At 35.9% G+C, this 19,413-nt stretch overlaps 1 protein-coding gene across 4 annotated transcripts in view; it reads right to left on the bottom strand.

The window, feature by feature from the left end:
- Positions 1 to 9,099: 9,099 nt before the first annotated feature.
- LOC131154876 (uncharacterized) overlaps positions 9,100 to 19,413 on the bottom strand; it is a 34,666-nt gene continuing 24,352 nt past the window's right edge. For 2 of the 4 annotated variants that reach the window (XM_058107681.1, XM_058107699.1), the window contains exons 9-10: positions 13,468 to 13,764; positions 9,144 to 9,640 (exon numbers count right to left, since the gene is read on the bottom strand). In XM_058107681.1, the coding sequence (XP_057963664.1) occupies positions 9,459 to 9,640; positions 13,468 to 13,764 (479 nt within the window). In that variant the 3' untranslated portion in view covers positions 9,144 to 9,458. The other 2 variants (XR_009136684.1, XM_058107693.1) reach the window with 2 other exon arrangements.

The following is a 19,413-nucleotide window of genomic DNA, read 5'->3' as shown; positions in this document are numbered from 1 at the left end:
TCAGACTCTCAACTTAGAAACAAAACCATCGATGGATTTACCATGATTTCCTGAAACCGTCATTCAAGGAAAAACACAGAAGATCATCAACGGATTACCATCTTTAAGCTACCAAACCAAGACTCGCCTAACCTACCCACTCTTATCCTATCTAAAACTATACTCTAGTAATTATCAACTGTCAAATTCTACAGAACCTAGCAAACCTAGGCTCTGATACCACCTGTAACGCCCCGACCCGCCACGTGGGGCCTAGGGTGCTACTTTAGTGACATTTGTGTTCCTGATACCATATTCATTATATAAATACAGCAAAAATAATGATACATTCTCCAAAATACATCACCAGAGTTCTAAATTACCTTCATAAACAAAGGTCTCCAAATATCCATATTACATTCCAAATAGAAGAAAGAAAGCTAACTTAATCCATACAACCATGTTACATATCCAGGGCTCCAAACAAAACTTTAAATACATCAGAGTTCTTATAGACACTCACACAAAAGAATTAGTTATCACCCCGCCCCGGAGCTGATTAAGCTCGATCTCGATATGGTCCTGAAAAATGATAAATTGCATATTGGGGTGAGACACCTCTCAGTAAGGCGAATTAAATTAATATCAGGGTGTGGCGAGCATGAATTTTATTAAACATATATATAATACCCAAATTGTTATATCTGATAAACATAGCATTTGTATATCATACCCACACCTACCCAGTTAAAAATACACTTCCATGAAATCACCAGTAAATCAGTTTAATAAATACCACCTTTCACATAAATTAATGTATATATATACACGTAAAAATACTCCCTAGGTTCAATGACATGTTTAACCCCCATGACGGGTTGTGCGACCCGGAGGTTGGAATTAGCCTAGGTAATCAGCCCCAAAACTAACTCAACATAATCATCTGCAAGTGCATCTACAAGCATCTGCAACCCCATTGCAGGTTCGATTACCTTATATAACTCTACCCTCACATAGGTCAATTGGCTACTGAGACCACCCTACACTTCCATTACAGTGTGGGCGCACATTGCCAAATATACCCCTAGCTATGGTACCGTGCTCACAATACAACAAGTCCTCAGGGTTTTTAAAACCATATCAAAATCTAGTATAAATCCATCGTATCAATCCCGACTTTTAGCTGCCAGTAAAGAACCCGACTCTTAGCCGTCATATAAAAATTCGGCTCTTAGCCATCATATAAAAACTCAATATTTTACACAAGCAGTTCTAGTATGTTTCACAAACAGTTCCAGTATTTCACAACCATTTCCATATCTGGTTACTACAATAAACCATACATATTATTCACCTGCCACACAATTTCCATATTTGAACATAGCTCGATAAACAATTAAGAAACATAGTATTTTAAATTCATATGATAAATCAAGCTTTCCACCATTCATATTAGTCAAAATACCGTACCATATATCCTTTATTTGAAAAAATCCATTTTGAACGGTCGGTTTTCAAAATAATCCTGGAAATCAAGTGTAGAGACTCGAATTCGGAAAATAAAGAAATAAATGAGAAAAGAAAGAAAGGGAAAATAAAAAGGGGATTTCAACAGGCTTCATTGACAATTCTGTTGTGTTCGTCGATGAAGGCTCTTCATTGGTTTGTCATCGAATTTCAGAACTTCGTCGATGAAGAGATCTAGAACGTTCGAAAAATATCAGGCTTAGGGTTCCTCGACGAGGTCCTTATTTCATCGACAAACGGCCTTCAGTGGTTCATTGACGAATGCGCCATTCATCGATGAATTTGACTGGGTCAAGGGGTCTATAAATAGAAATTTGTTTGCTTCTTCATTAAGAAAAATAATTTTTCTCTCTCTAACCCGCACCCACACTCTCTCTCTCTCTACGATTTCTTGTCGCTCGTTGACAAATTCGACAATCTAAAGTTACTACGAGGGTCTAGGGGAGATTCTCTACAAGTCTAGCGGAACAAATCTTTGATATGATCTTTTCGCGCGTTACTCCAAAATCAGGGTAAGAAGGTTATTTTAAGACTTTAGGGTTGTTATAAACTATAGGAAGGCCTATGAAATGATTAATGGTTGCTGATCTAGAGTTTGTGTTGATTTATTTGGGAAAATTGTGGTTTTAGGATTTTGAACTACAAACGTCGTAGGGCATGGAGTTTGGGGTTTCCAGTGGGCTTTCTTGTAAGCCAGGTAAGGGGATTTGTCTTACATCAGTTACTTTTGAAATCTTAACCGGTTAAACTGTATTTTATGGTTTTGGGAAAATTAGGGTTTTGGGGTGTGGTCTCTATTTTTCTTTAAACTTATATATTCTTATTATATTAAAGGTTGGAGATTCTTGAACCATTGTTTTTAAATTAAATGATATTTTCCAAACCATTTATTATGTTATAGCATATATAATCAAATGAGTGGGACATGGGATGGTAAATGTGAATGAAATGAACTGGTGAAATATCTGTATAAGATATGGGAACTAGAGCTCCAAATTGTTATTAGGAATTGTGGAAAACGGGATGTCGGTTTAAGACCGAGGGCTGTGAATGCCTGGTAATGCCAATGAATGAATGAGTTTGTGAAAAATACTAGAATTGCTTAAATGCTTTACGGAATGAAAACATGTAACTTTGTTTTCGTTATAAATTGTATATATGATGTATGAACCACCTAAGGAACTGGTTACTAAGAGAGCACGGTACCGTTTCTAGTGGGTGATACAGTGCAACCACACCTTATTGGTAAGGGTGGGTATCTGAAAATTCGATTGGTCACTGGCTCTAGTGTTTGATCTAGGGTGGGATTGACCAAAGCAGACTTGTAACATTGAAGTGATCAGACTAGTGGGCCGCCAGAGCTAGATCGGGTCTACAGACCGCACAACCCGTACCATAGGGGAAGTAAATGGTGTTTATGTGGTGTTTCTAGGCAGGGATGAGTTCGATATGCATATACATGATTTAAAAATACAATGGGCGGAGTTACAACTTTGAGCACTGAACCGAGGGATTTTACAGTGTATGGGCCTATATCCTACCGCAACCTCGGGAACTCTCGCTGGTAATGAGCCACACTATCTTTTGCAGGAATTATATACATATCTTCTATATTACAGGGTTGAGAATGTTTTAACTGTGTAATTCATTTCTGTTAAACTTACTATTGTTTTTCTGTTGGAATAAACTCATGTAGTCACACACTGATGTAATATGATCCACCTTACTGAGAAGTGTCTCACCCCAATATATAAATCTTGTTTCAGGTCCTGCAGGAAACCGAACCTAGAATTCTAGTGGGTTTTGGAGCGTAGTGTTTTGGGAGTCTTTTTTAAAAGTACTCGTGTAAGTACTGGACAATGGTCAGGTTATTTTTTTGGGGTTGTAATAGAAACATTGGAATTATTTATTTAATAGTAATGACTTAGAACTCAGGTATGGTATTTTGGAGATTGAAACTTTTCTGCTGCTTTATTGTATGTTATTTATGGATAGGGCAACCGTGAACCCTTCGGGGTTGAGCCCTCTTATTTATGGTATCAAAGCGTATTTTTGTTTTATGTTATCTTTTCTATCACTCCGGGCCCACGTGGTGGGTCAGGGCGTTACATCAAGTATACACATATATAAAGCAGTTTAATCGGTTCAACTTTAATAGAAGTTCGACTTAATTTAATCCCCTTACCTTTTTACTAAGATATTTCCTAAGAAGCCCTTAAAACCAAACTCGCGGCGCTATGAAGCTCAAAAACCCTGAAACCACATTTTCCTAGTTTCATCAGCTCAAACCCAAAATTATAATTTCCTTAATATTCCTAGACTCACAAAATTCCCAATAACTATTTTAACATTTTTTAAACCTATAAACTCTAAATAAATAATTAAATTCCCAATAACAGCAAATTTTCTTAATTCCCTAATCCTTGCCCTAGTTTTGAAGTGGTGCCTAGGAAACCCAAATTGAAATTCCACTTCGATTAAAATGACGACGATCGAGACTAGGACCTCGTGGTGCTATCCGATCGCCGATTTGGCTAAAAATTTAAGGAAAAACTAAGAAAAGGAAAAATGTTTACCTTACCGTAGGAGTGGTGCCAACGTTGCCCCTATAACAAATCCACTCCAGTAGAAATGTTGATGGTGAAGACTAAAACTCGGGGGAACTTTTCGTTCTTCAATCGGCGTATGTTTGGCCGATGAAATCGAGGAGAGAGAGAGAGAGAGAGAGAGAGAATACGAGAAGAGCATGAGGAGAGAGAGTGGCAAGGATGACTCTTTGGAACCCAAATTGAAATCCTTTCAATTTCTTCATCAGGAAGCTTCTAAGCTTCATGTTTCTTTAAGTTTGTATATATGAATTTAATTAAACCAATTTAATAGTAATTAATTAATTAATTACTAATATTATTTTTTTTCCCTGGGTTACTACATCAGCCTTGTAATTGAGCTGAAGTTTACCTCGTCTCGCAAGGAGAGGTTGTAACAACTTCTACTCCACCCGTTTAAGTGAGCAGGGTTAGTGTAATCCTTGGGGGGTATGCCCAAGGCGAGGACATAGGCTGGTTTGGCCGAACCTCGATGACAAATATCGTGTGTCTCTCTTTTCCTATCTCATTTAATTTATGTACCTTAAATTCAATATAGGTATGCTTGCTTATTCCTTGTTACAATCATTTGCATGCACACATTTGAATTAAATGAGATTAGTTGCATGTGCATGTATGGACTCATGGCTTAATTACTTCACATACACACTTTAATTAAAATGGGATATGATGTGACGTTCGTATGCAAATATTTATATTATCTTATTTGTTTTAAATATTTGCATACTTGATTTATTTGGGAGAATTGTGAATGCTTAGACAGACCCTAGGTTGTATAATACTATTTGCAATTTGAATTGAACCTAGGAAGAAATTTTTAATACCCAATTCACTCCCCACTCTTGGGAATACACTAATTCCAATATTAACTTCTATGTGATTCTTTGTTAGCAACATAAAACGTCAATCATTCGAAGCACACAAGACAAGTCATGATAGGCTCTCTTTTATTACCTTGACATATAGTGTAATGACCCAAAGAATAATAGTATTTAAATAATAAAAAGGACGAGAAATGGAAACAGTAACAGAAGGAGGCAGCCAACTTCGTTGACAAACGCTTCGCCTCGTCGGCCTCTCCCTCTTCTCTCTTCGATTCCGGCCCCGTCGTTCGCCGAATTGACGATCTGAGGCCACCACGACGCTCCTGGTGGAATTCTCTTCAAGTTTGCTAGGACGAATCGTCGATGGAATCGAGTCAAATTTCTTCCCAGAATCAGGGCAATGCCTTTTAGTCAAATTGTGGCCTTTTATCAGTTGTAGGAAATGATGTAGGCAAAGAAATATTGATATTTTGTTCTGGCGAATGTTGTTTTCAGGGTGTTGAGTGGAGAACCCTGCGAGTGTAGGACCCGCTACAGTAGGGGGATTTTAGTAGAAATCAGGTAAGGGAAATATGCTATGCTAGGTTATTCGAGTATGATTTCAGTATAAAATTATATATATTCTACTAGAGTATTATTTACAGCAGAGATTTATACAGTTTATCAAGTATGATTAATATGTTTTAAAATTACTGTGTGGCTTGAGAATATAGATATAGTATAGAAACATGCTTTACAGTATTTTTCAGAGATATGTTTTACAGAATATACAGAAAGTGAATGTATTTTACAGTAATTACAGAAATACCATGATTATACAGTTTTACAGTACCAAGACATACAGATTTACAGTTAATTACAGAAACACAGTTGATATAGATACAGTTTTCTATAACATTATGGTTTATACAGTTATTACAGAATCATGGTAAAACAGATAGTTGTATATAGAGATGTATTATATAGTATCAGACCCTGTTGGACCATACAGTTATAGAGCACGGTACCGTAGCTACATACAGTATATAGAGTGCAACCACCTATTCAGATAATACATGGTATAAAGGTCGATCGCAAAAAGCCTACGAATGGATAGGCTCCCCATCATGTATGGGTAGAGGAGGGCTGATCAAACCTATGGAGTATAGTGATCTATTCCTGGTTGGCCAGCCAGGGTAGATCCCACCTACGGGCCGCACAACCCTGTCATGAAAGGTTAAATCATGACACACAGTTATCCACAGGGAAGATTTCAGTTATTGCTATGTTTATACAGATTTATAGAGACAGAAAATATATATATATTTATTTATTATAAGTATTTTGAGTAGAAGCCTAAAGTATAGAAATGTTGAGCAATGGATAAAAAATGATGATTTATATTACCGGTATTGTACTTTACATATTCAATGATACATGATTATATAGTAATAGATTTTCACAGTACTGTAACTCATTTGCCACACACTAGCAATAGCATATTTCGTCTTACTAAGCGTTGGCTCATTCTAATCACTTTAACATTTTTCAGGTGATCCAGGTGGGCGAGCAGATCAGGCTCGCAGATAGAGGGGCATCAGTATTGTCCTGATATTAGAGTGAGTATTTTTGGAAGTATTTTTGTATTGCCCTAGCCAGTTGAGGATATTTCTGGGGAACAATTATATATGTATATTTTGGGAAACAATTTAACACTCTAGTATTGTATATAATTACATATGGTTATGTTTATTTGATTTCTACTTCTCGCTGCTTAGGTTGATGATTGGGTTTAATCCAGTGTTATATCAGAGCATTTTAAATGTTTTAATATAAAATAAAATAAAAACTCAATTAAATAGCAGGTCGTTACATATAGGTTAATGTCAAATGTCTTAACATTGTCGAGTAATCAAAAGTGGAACACTCAGGGACATTGTTGGAGGTAGTTATTGGAAAACAAAAATAAATAAATAAAATGTCACGTCTTAAGATTTTTATTAATTTTTTTTACAATTTTTAAGGAGGTCAAATTATATAAAGGATTAAGGTTGTTTTGATTTTGAAGATGCAAATTGAAAATGGAAGAGGAGAATTCATAGGCTAAAGGCACAAAGTGCTCGTTGGGTAGAATTTACATATTCAACATGCAAACTCCTTATGGGGGAGACAAAACAATTAGTGTAATTCTATTCATGATAAGAAAATTATTACAAAAAACTTCATAAGTAATGTGTAATCTCATGATTTATTGGGAATGTGAGGAAGTTAACTAATTATAACAAATCATGTGATTTTACATCACTTGTGAAATTTTCTTATTCTTGTTGTAATCAGTGTATGTGTGTGCATGCGCGTGCGTGTGCGTGTGTTTTAAATTGTTGCCAAAGGCTTACATTTTGTAGTCCTAATCCTCTCTCTCTCTCTCTCTCTCTCTCTCTCTCTCTCTCTCTCTCTCTCTCTCTCTCTCTCTCTCTCTCACACACACACACACACACACACACACACACACTAATTAGAGTCTCATACGGTTGTTTTTCCTATGATCCCTCCCTTGTATTGATCAAGTCTTTCTTTTTTTTAGATGGGATAATGATTAACAAGAAGTCGAAGAGATAGACCTTAGAATCTGAGAAAAATAGCAAAATTAGGAAGAGTTGGGTTGAACTAAGAGAGTATACCAAGCATATTAAGGAAAGTGAACTATAAGAATAAAGTAGAATACCTATCCAACACATAAGATATGAAGGGGCAAGGATGGTTTATATCCTTCTTAACCAAATGAAATAGACTAGAGACCCTTCAACTCTTAGGATTGAATTCCAAAAGAAATTTAATAACCTAATGCTTACCATCACATAAATGACACAATGTCCAAGAATGACCATCTCACCAAATAAAGCACAACATAGGTTGTGTAGAGAATTTTATTTGTGAATTTGTCTCATATTGAGAAAATTGAGTAGATGATGGGTGCTTATGTATCTCAAGACCCAATAGGATTAAACTTTTGGGTCAAGTTGGTGTTCTCCCATATGTATCAAGTTCATCTATAAACTTCTCCGGTGCTAACAAGTGGTATCAGAGCCGACGGTTCATAATTATTGGTGAACGATATTATAAAAAAATTCGAGGCGTGAAACTAATTCTCTAGATGTGTTAACAATTAGAAGACCAAGTGTGTGACTAAGGTCAATAAAGATCATCTACGTTTGGAAGATGGATCCGAATAGGATCAAGATGTAACACCCCGAAAATTCTGCTATATGTATATTTTTTCCACATAATAATAATAATAATAATAATAATAACTTTGATATCATAAAATATAAACTAAATCAACCCGGACCCCAAACCAAAAATCTGCTCTGATTAAGTTGTAGAGAGCCACCCCTAAATCCTCGTGATGGTTCCTAATCGTCAAGTCGGATTTAAACAGAGTTGAAATCAAAGAGAGAAGGGAGGGGGTTATGCAGGAGAGAGAGAGAGAGAGAGAGAGAGAGAAATTAGGTTTTGATTTTAACAAAATGCCCGCAGGACTTCCTTATATTCAGCACTGCAGACGAAACTGTCGAAGATTTTCTACACCCCTCACAAAATCGTCGACGGTTTGAGTTTTTAACTCATTCTTTTACCATTTCACCTGTAACCGGCCGCAATAAATACAAAACCATCGACGATTTTCTATGCCCCTCTCCAAACTATGGGCAGTTTGGTCTTCATCAGACCGAATTTCCTCATTTTCCTTATTTTCTTATTATTTAAATTTCCTGAGTCGCTACATTAAAGGAGACATTTGACATGTGTATAGCAAATATTTTGTAACAATATAATCATTTAAGTTTTTTCTTTTTTTCTAAACTTATTAGTATTATTTTCTTTTTCATAATTTTAATTTTTTAAAAATAATAATTTAATTACTTTGTCATTCAATTTATTTATAAGTTTAATTTTCAAAATGTATCATAATTAATTGACTTATTTTGCCAACTTAATTTCATAAATTGATATTATTTTTTAAATTCATTTCATCACTAAATTGAATGATTAACAAATAAAAATAATAAATTTATTAATAAAATTAAATCTCACGAGAATTTGTAATAATTCTTAATCATATTTTGAAAAGTGAGAGAATGTCGTAATCTTACCTCATTGAAAAACCCATGAATCCCCGCTCACGATGTCGTCAAAGGTAAGCAACACATGTTAGTATGCTTGGAACTGAAAAAATATAAAGGAAAATATATAGGAATCTATTTTTCCAAGTTTTTAAAAATTCATCCTTCAGTCGAAACACTATCATCTTTGGCCTACTTCATCATAGCATTGGAAAGAGGATTAGACTCCTAACCTCGCCTTGATTTGATCCATCATGATCAAGGTGCCTCAGGGTGTACCACTAATAGTTGCAAGATCAGCTTTCTGCGACTAAGTTGGGCTTCCTCGACTTGTACTCCAAGATGTTTTAAGATTCTACTAATGCTAAATTAAAATATAAGTTTAGTTATAATGATTTATGCACAGAAGTATTTTAATAAATTTATACATGTGATTCTACAAGAACACGAATACCAATGGCATTGTGGATGTGCTTCTGTAAGAAGAGGAGCAAGTCCCCGTCCGCTTTGCCCAAGCAAGCGCCAGCCTCTACCACATACCCAAACTCAGGTCCATAGATATGGGAAGCACACGCTGCCTTGTAAGCCAAGAGCTCCAAGTTACCTGTTACAATTAACAGCAAACACAAAAAATTAACATTCATTTTTTCTAAAATGATGCATAAGATACAAACTGAAGACGCATGTTTAGCACACAGCCATAACATAAGTTTTCGATTAGGATTTATGTGAATTTGCACAAACTCAATAAAATTTTGTATTACCTTCTACTCAAAACCTACACACATCAAAATCCAATGAACTCCAAACTCTCAAACATCGGGTCTAACAAATTTAAAGATAAATATTTCTTTTGTGTTCATTATCTTAGGGCTGTGGATGCATTATCTTTAGATCCGATTCGTTAAAGCAAAATTCTATAAGTTACCTTTAAATTTTATTAAGCTTCTGAACCTCAACAAAGCTGTTTATACTAAAATTTCCTTTGCATAATACCTATCACTACTACAAAATTCCTCTTCCATTTTTGTAAACATTTCAAGTAAAGGTATATAAGCATTTTCAAAGATGCAGAATTAACTAGCAGGAACTCCATAGATGGATGAATTGCTTCACACACACACACACACATTACAAGGCTGGCAGAGATGAGTTTGCAGCATAGTTTTAAATAGCAGTATTGGGTAGAATAGCAGAATGTTAACAGGTGTAAAAGGATGCAGGAGTAACAGATGTTACATAATTCATCCATATATTTTTTTCAAATATATACAATCTTACGTATATAAATTTATTTGCATGCTTTAAGCTTTTAACCCTCTTGAAGATTTTGTCATTTTAGATCCTTTAATGCAACTTACTAACCTTGTTTAGCAAGGGCGATAAATTTTCGAATTTTTTAAACCACTATTGATAGAACAAATATATATATATATATATATATATATATATATATATCTCTTTTTGTGTGATAAATTAATTAATAAAACAAAAAAATTGACTCCATTAATCTATTAGACACATAAAACATACAAATAATGCAATAAATCAAACTATGTCCATTATTTATTCGTTGAAGTAATAAAAGTCTAATAAATTCAGACCAACAAATTATGTTCGACTATAAACTAAGCTGTAAATTTATAATAAAATCACAAAGTCATCATTTAATAAATAAGGCACTCACAACTCAAACACAACAAAGAGTAGAAAAGGAAAGAAGGTTTAAATCGAAAAATATAGAAAAGAAATATCAAATTACCAATATTATATAAATCAACATTTTCTTTTAACAAAATAACCTTCATATCAAAATGTTAGTTAACGCAAATCTTGTGAATATAAATAGAAATGAATAAAATTTATATCTTCCTCATTATAATCTTCTGCCTCCCCTCACATAGCTTGTTGAGAATGAATTATGAAAGGGAAAAAAATAAATATATGAAGAAAAATCTTTAAAATAAATTTTGTTGCTGTAACAATCCTACCTGATTGCAGTAGCAACTTTATATAACAGTGGCAGTCCATAACACCCACTACAGCTAATGAATTTTCTTCCCACTAGTTCAGTAGTTGTAACAGTATCAAAACCCAAAAAATGCTAACATAACAGCATTACATAACGGTCGCAATCGCAATTTAAAACCATGGTTTTTAGAAGATTTTCGAATTTTGTTGACTTAATATTTGCACTTGAATTGACATCCCTTGTTGCTAAGGTTTTATTTTTAATTAAAAAAAAAAAGATATATTAGATAGATAAAGAAGAAATTTCAACCTAGATGAGGACAGGCAGACCTTTAAAAAAAAAGGGAAATAACAAAGAAAACCCTTCTTTAAACCCTTTCCGTTGTAGTTCACCTAGCACTTTTAGTTAGCCAGCTCTCTGGCGCTTCTTCATGTTACTTTTACCACCAAAGAGAACTTTGTTACCTCCAGGATTAGACAGCCGCAAACTCATCTAATCCATCAATTGTTGAACATTTAAATCCTTCTTGGAAATCTCCTCCACAAAGGAAAGCAGAATTCCATCCGTAACACTGTAGCTTATTATTACCACCATCATCAAAAATACGAATCCCCTCCAAACCTTTCATCAAAGATGGAGGCACATATGACAAATCCCCAAGTAAATCACAAGAGTTGGAAATATATCTATATTGTTCCCGAAATTCATCCAACAGCAACCCCCCATGACAGTCAAACTAACCAGACTTCACTACAATTATCCAAGGGATCCCCCCCATTTCTTATTCTTGTTTTTCCTGTCGCTAGTTGCAGGCTTGCAGCCCTCTCTGGCATTTGGATCTTCCATAATTCACAACTTTCCTTCTAAATCTCCCCTTAAAAACATTTCGCATCGTTCTAACAAAATACTCTCCCATCTCCTCTTTCTTACCCTCATTTCCACACCCACCTGAACCGCCTTCCAAGCATACACCTTTTTTGTCCCCCTAAATTCAAGCATACACCTTTTTTGTCATTACATATGATAAATCCCCAGTTAAATTAGATGATTTAGAAACATAACCACACTAAGCTTGAATCTCATCTGAAAGCAAACCACCCTTGTCTGTAAATTCACTCATATCATCACTAAAGCCAAGCATAGTTTCGTGTTCTTAGCAGATTTCTCTCCAATCTTGCTAGAGAGCACTGGAATACTGTGGTACCAATTGGTTACACAAGTACAAACACAATTGGAGATGTTGACGCTAAAAAGTCTGCATCAAAGCATTTAATTACTTTGAAAAGGAAATATATGGCTTGGAAATCAAAGTTACCAAAATGTTAAGGTTCCTATCGGAGACTGGGTTCAAGCGAGAGAGGGATACGTCACGTTGTACTAGCCAAAATGCTATTTGTATCAGACTATTAAAAAGAATCATACTTTTCATTCTCGATCAGAACACATTCAAGTGAAATACCATTAGAATAGAGATGCATTGGATTCTAATTTGTTACAAATTGCAAAAAATCATACTAATGGCAATGGTTCAAACATCATGACAAAATCCCTATCAAGGGAGAAGCATGCAACTTCTTGTGAAATAGCCAATAGGTGAATACCACATAGCTATGAGGGGAAGATTTTTTAGGCTTTCAACTTATGTAGAGGATGACCCATGTATATTTAGAGTTGCAACTTGGATGTCCTAGTCTCTTCCCAAGTCGAAATGATATTTATTTTTGGTGGTAGCCCACTTGGTTGGAAGGTCATACAATAAAACTTAATGTTAGCAAGGTCGTAATTGGCTTAGGAGGACAAGTAGTCAAGCACAGTCAATTCTTTGAGAAACAAAAACTTGCTTAAAACTTTGGTTTGTGCTTGCTTTTATGGGCAGCCAAGAAGAGTGGGAGAATGAAGCTAAAAGTTCACTGGAAATTATAGGTTGAGGGGCCTACACAGCCAGCTTGTTTTTTATGACTGGATGGTGATTTCTTGTCTTGAAATTTTTACATGTTCATTAAATGTCCTCCTTTCATTTTGGATATGATATGATTTGGAGCTCTCTAAAACTGGTTTTGTTGATAGGACATTACCTTATGCTTTGAGTGAGATCTTTTCATATTTCATCCTTTTTTTATTCAATTTTATTGGCGATGAATTATATTGCATTTGATTCCAAAAATTTGTTGTTTTTGATGATTATTATTAGCGTGTGCCTCCAATTTCAACTAGGTAAGACTTGTTGTAATATATGCTTTGGCATAAGGAAAGATCGGAGGTAGACTTCAGTCTTTTACTGTCAATTGCTATCACTTGTTACATTTAGTCATTGATTATTCTACTTTAAGTTAATTTGAACAAGGGGAAGGGTTATCCAGGGCTAATGTATTTCAGCCATCACCTCCTTACCCCTTCCCCAGTAGTGGACCCATGGCAACTGCATTACACACATAAAGTCATGAAAGAGAATGCTGTACCTGCTGCAATTTCTGATGCAAGCATCACCTTACTGAAGTGACGTTTCATCCACCATATGCAGCGAAGCCTCCATGTCTTTCCTGATTGGCCCTCTACAAACACTTTCTTGAAAAAATCAATGCAACTTTGCCCAAGTCCACATCCATTTCCATTTAAACAGGTTGACATTCGATCTTCTTCACATTGAGAAAGCTTAAGGAAGCATGAAGCAAACTCTCTCCATGTGTTGTATTCGGCAAAGGTGGCTTCCAAATGCAAAGATATCATTTCCAACAGTGAATCAGGACTGTAAACCCCTGTAACCATAAGGAAAGGTAATTCAAAGGATGTTAGGAAGCAAGATATTTTTTATTACTTGGGAAAATATTTTACAGTTCCAATATATATATTAAACTAAGAGTAAAAATGATGATAAAAATTAACATATTTAAAAGGTAGAAGCATAATAAAGAAACTAAAAATTTTGTAGGACCAAAACAATAAGTTGTTAGAGAAACTTACGAGAAAGCAAACCAATGATATTTATTTTAAATTTTTTATCAATCTACTACTTTGAAAAAAGAAACCATGAGTGAAGTTGGCATATTCAAGATATTTATCAGTATCATAATGGATATCTGGGGCCAATGGAGTAGAAAAGTATCCAAAGAATCAAAGTTAGGCACTTTTTTGGTCCATTGGGAGGTTTGCAGGCCTAGACTACACAACAAGAGTTATCCCATCCTAAATCCCTCCCCAACCACTTCAGAGGGTTTGACCCCAGGGCCTCCAAGATGGATGTCCCATGCCCAAACCACTAGGAGATCCCACAAAGGGCATCCATATTTAGTTAACCTAAGAAAAATGAACACGAGGGAATTGTAAGCATGTAACATTTTTCCATGAGCTATATATTGCCTTTTTTTTTTTTGTAAAAATTAAAAGAAAATTCTAATGGATAATAAGCATAATTAATTGCAATTTGTTTGTATGCACTCGTGTATATCAGATTACGTGAAAACATTCATGTGTACTAAGAAGCCATACATAAGATATTGTAGAATACAACTACTATAATTTTGAAATAAATCAAATATTCAACAAAGAAAATACAGCACTTGGGATTAGAGAAGAAGAGAGACAAAGTGGTGATAGCCAGCAATTGACAGTCCTGGAGATACACACAGCTCAAGGTCTGGCCCCCTCTCTACATATGAATTATAAATAGATATGAAGGACAAGAAAGCGCCCCCCCCCCCCCCCCCCCGGCCCAAAAAAAAAAAAAAAAAACTCACACCACCCAAACACAAAAATAATATATCCCTTCTAATGACGATGTTGTTAACATCAAAAACTGAATCCCAATCTCAGTGCCCACATATCATGATGATCACCTGCAAACCAAGGTAAAGAGAAATAGCTTGGGAGACCACAGTGGCCTCTAAGAGCCCTATCCAATTCCCAAGTCAATATCAAGATAGACTAGAGATTATTGAATATCTTTGAGCATGTTCTTGCAGTATGGCCCTTTGGCATATTCTATATATGCTTTCCTGCGGATCCCCGAATTGATAAGGAGTGATGCTCAACATTATGGGGGTTACACCTTCATAGTGTCCAACATCGATGGGTAGGTTACACCCCCCACCTTCCCATAATGGCGCTGCTATATAATGTTCATGGGCTTTAGGATGACTGAATCCCTCTCCAACGTATAGGGTAAGTGTTACTTTGCCCCCTTCATATGCCCCCAACTCCTAAGCTTTGAAAGGCACTTTAAGGTTTGAGAGTATGTTATCCAAAGGTCGCATTTTTTTTCCACGGTATCTTTTCCCTTTGTTCCTCAGATGCTTGGACCAGGGTGGCCTTTGGGCCATTTTTCTGTGCCTTGAATCCTTGGACCAAGGTGGCACTTTTTTTTTGGTTCTTTTTTTTAAAGGTATTTTAGATGCTTGGACCAAGGGCCTATTTTAAGGATATTTCTCAAGGTTATCCCCTTTTAGATTAAGTGACAACAGAGACCTGCTCATCAAGGCCATTTCCCGCAGTTATCATCTTGAGACTTTAGACTGAAGTGATCTTTCTTTATGGGCATTTCCTATGGTTGTCACCTCTTATCTTAATTATAGTGGTGACATGCTCATCAAGACCTTTTGCAAGGTTACCACCTCAGGTTCTCTGACAAATGTAGCCTTCTTTTTAAGGGGTGTATCTCAGGGTTACAACCTCAAAAAGTAACATTCTCTTGAAAGCTATTTGCCAAGATTAATTTTGGATTTTGGTACTTGACTATTTCACCAAATGGGTCAAGTTGACTTTTTGTACTAGGTATTTTGCCAAGTTGGCCTATTTGGCCTCAACTGGCACTGTTTGGCCTTTCTTTGACTTCGTAAATTTGATCATTTTTCTAAGTGGGCCTATTTGACCTGTTAGACATGGGCCTTTTGTTAAGTTTCTTCAAGTAGGACTATTTGACCTTTTGCACCTATTTTGCCAAAATTCTTGTAGGCCTATTGGGCTTTTTGGGCTCTTCTTTTTTCCTTAGGATATTCTCTGGAAATTATTTTATTGCAGATAGATAACTAAAGAAAGAATACTTTCCCACATTATTAACATTTTTTTTTGTGTTTTTATCAACAATTTATCCATTTATCTGTGCTAATTTGCAATACGTAACTTCTATGACCATTTGCCCTTGCCTATTCATATAAGGGTGTTGGTACTATTAACTCATTGGTACACTAATGCATTTTTCAATATTATTAGGGGTTATGAGTCGAAGCATTTTTCGCATACATGAAATTTTCATGCAAGCTCAAGCTATGACATATGAATTATGCGCACACACACATACATACCTGTGTATACATGTACATATATGTATTATGTATATATAGTATTAGGGTTGTGATTTGTTTCTCCCAACTAACTTAAGTGAGCCCAAATGTTTGTTTTCGAAGGATTTCTATCACAAATAAAAAGGCACATGCAGTCATGCATGGGTACTATAGACCCATTGTGGTCTGCCCCTTCCCCAGACCCCGCATACGTGGGAGCTTTGTGCACCGGGCTGCCCTTTTTTTTTTTTTTTTAATCCATGGCTTTGACACTAAAATTAAAAAAAAAATTATGAAAAGCATATATACACATCATGCATGGACAATGGCACATACTTAGACATTTAATTTTTGCCATGTAGAGGATGCAAACTCATACCACTTCATGGTTCTCCTTGAACTCTCAACAAACATTAAATAGGTTACTATGTGGGGGTGTTTTTCTTGGCTGCAACAAGGCTTTTACCTCCATATATGGGGGCTTTGTGCTTAAAGGTAGTGCAATTAAACTAACCTGGGTCAAAGAAATGACTTTACTTTAGGCTAGAAAATTGTAGAGAATAGATATGCCACTAACATTTAGTTTGACCATTTGTAGAGCATAGGGTGTTCTTACTGCTAAAACAAGGCTTTAAAAGCCCTCACCCTTGCTTTTCTTTTTCCTTATTTTTATTTTTAGGCTCTTGGCCTCCCTGCAAATTAGAGCCAAGATACTCCTGACTCCCTTTTTGTTTCATGTCGCCTTGAGCCTTGGGGTCAAGGCATTCCTTAGTTTGGGGGCCAATTGAAGCATCCCACACTTGCTCTCTTCTTTTTTCTTTTTCTTTCCCCACTAGATACAAGGATCATCACAGGGAAAGCAAACTTCAAATCATGCCAAAAATTGAATCCAGAGCTCCTAGTCCATCATGACAATCACATGTAATCAAAGGAAAAAGGAACAACTTGGGAGACCCAATTGGCCTAGTATCAAGACTAGAATATAGGTAATGTAATTATAGTCCCCTCATAGAATATCTTTAGCATGTATTTACCAAACGACCCTTCCATATTGTTTATAGGCTTCCTCCTCCAAGGAGTTAAATGCCCCAAATTGACGTGGAGTGACCTTGACATTATTGGGAGTTGCACCTTTGCTTTTCCCAACATGGATGGGTAGGTTACTACCTGCATAATGACCACTACAAAGTAATGTTTATGGGCTTCAGAATGCCCTTTGGGATCCCTCGCCAATTTATAGTGCAAGGATTAATATTCCCCCCATCAAATATTAATATAAAAGGTGGATATGTGACACTTTGCCATGAGCTATGGTAAGCACAATATATTGCTTTTTTTGTAAAACGAAATTATAATGGATAATGAGTGTTAATGGTTATTCTAGTCTTCTAGCATTATTAGTGTGTTAGTATTATTAGTAAGGGTATTATGGTTATTGGTATGTACTAAACATATATTATAAATAAAGGGGGAGACCTATCATTGTTATTAGGTTTTTCAATTCACCCTAATACTTCAACATTGGTATCAGAGCAAGATCTAACCTAAACTCCAAGCCTTATAGCCACCCCACCAAAACCAAACTCTAAACCTCAAAAATGTTGCTGTAAAACATCATATGCACCACCAAAAGACCAGAAGGCATTCCAAGAGTTGCCGAAAAAACACAGCCATCCTCGAAAATAAAACTGAACACTGCTGGTCTTTCAAGAAACCCAACGAAACACTCCATATTTTGCAAAAATAACAACATAGCTCTTCCCAGAACATGCTACTAGAGGGGCCCCCACGCGCCAATCAGAAGTCAACAGCTCCAACTCCTCATGCCGGCACATGAAAGTGCTCTAAGCAAGTTTTTTGCTTTGATTTCTTCTATAATGTCCTAAATACTTCCATACATCTTAATATGAAGGTATTGATCATGTTTTTTGGCCAAAAATTAAAGATTTTCTAATTGATCGCTCATAGCACCTTGGTATAAGTTGTTTGATACCATTAGGGCTGTCTGTTGGTTTCTTGGGGATGTGTGTTGGCTTCTTGTTGTTGTGGTAGTCTTGTACTAGTTGATCATGACTTATTCGTGGTGTTTGCCTTGTTCATGGTAGTTCCAGTTGTTTCTGCTTAACCTTGTTATCATGGTTTAAAAGTTTGTGGGTGTTGGGATGGATTCCCTGAACCCCAAAAGTATCATTATTGCTGCAAATAACTAAGAAGCTAGATGGGAAGAATATGACTTTTCAAGATCTATTTGATGGGCATAGGTAAATTGGAACACTTGTTTTAATCCAAGCCTAGCGATGAAAAAAAGAAAAGAATCGTAAGTTCAAGAAGATGCATTGATAGTCTCCTTATTATGGAACTCACTGGAACCCAAATTGCACGGATGTGCATGCATGTGATGTAAGGAGATTTGGGATTGTATTAGGCTCCTGCATTCCAATAACATTATGCGTACGACCTATCCCTCAAGTATTTACAATTATAACAGGGAGATAGGAGTGTGACAAAGTACTTTGTACAGCTTAACATCGTGCAACTTATAACCACTAATGTTCGTGATATGCATAAGCAGAGGGAGCAGATGACAACTCTTCTAGTTCTAGCATTTTGAAACCCGAGTTTGAGGCAGTCCATTACCAGATTCTTGGTAATGTAGAGTTTCCAACCTTTGCCGATGTTTATTCTCACATACTTCATGCTTCTTCCTACACACAGTCCCCAACCCGGTCCCTCATGCTATAAAATGTGTCTTTATAGGCTATTCATGTACTTAAAAAAGGATATCATTGTTATAGTCCTACTTTGCATCATTTTTTTCCTTTGCTGATGTTAACTTCTTTGATTCTACATCATACTATTCTCATTCGTTTAGTGCTTCTGATCTCAATGAGTCTCTTCCTCTACCTAATCTTCCAAATTATAGTTTGTTGTCTTTACCTAGTCATCCACATATGTCTCCATGTGATTTGAGTCCTTCTCATCATCTCAATCATTCTAATTTGTAGGTGTATTCACAACAATGGGTCTAGAGAAGAGAACCCCCTCTACCTTCTAATAATATGCCTTTACCTTCCCCGTCTGATAATCATATTTGCTATGATGTTAATCCTCCCATTAATGTCCAAAAAG

This window comes from Malania oleifera, chromosome 1 (assembly GCF_029873635.1).
Source record: "Malania oleifera isolate guangnan ecotype guangnan chromosome 1, ASM2987363v1, whole genome shotgun sequence".
NCBI classification, from domain to species: Eukaryota; Viridiplantae; Streptophyta; class Magnoliopsida; order Santalales; family Ximeniaceae; genus Malania; species Malania oleifera.
The sequence above is the reverse complement of the archived record's forward strand: the minus strand, read 5'-3'. Positions and strand labels throughout refer to the sequence as shown.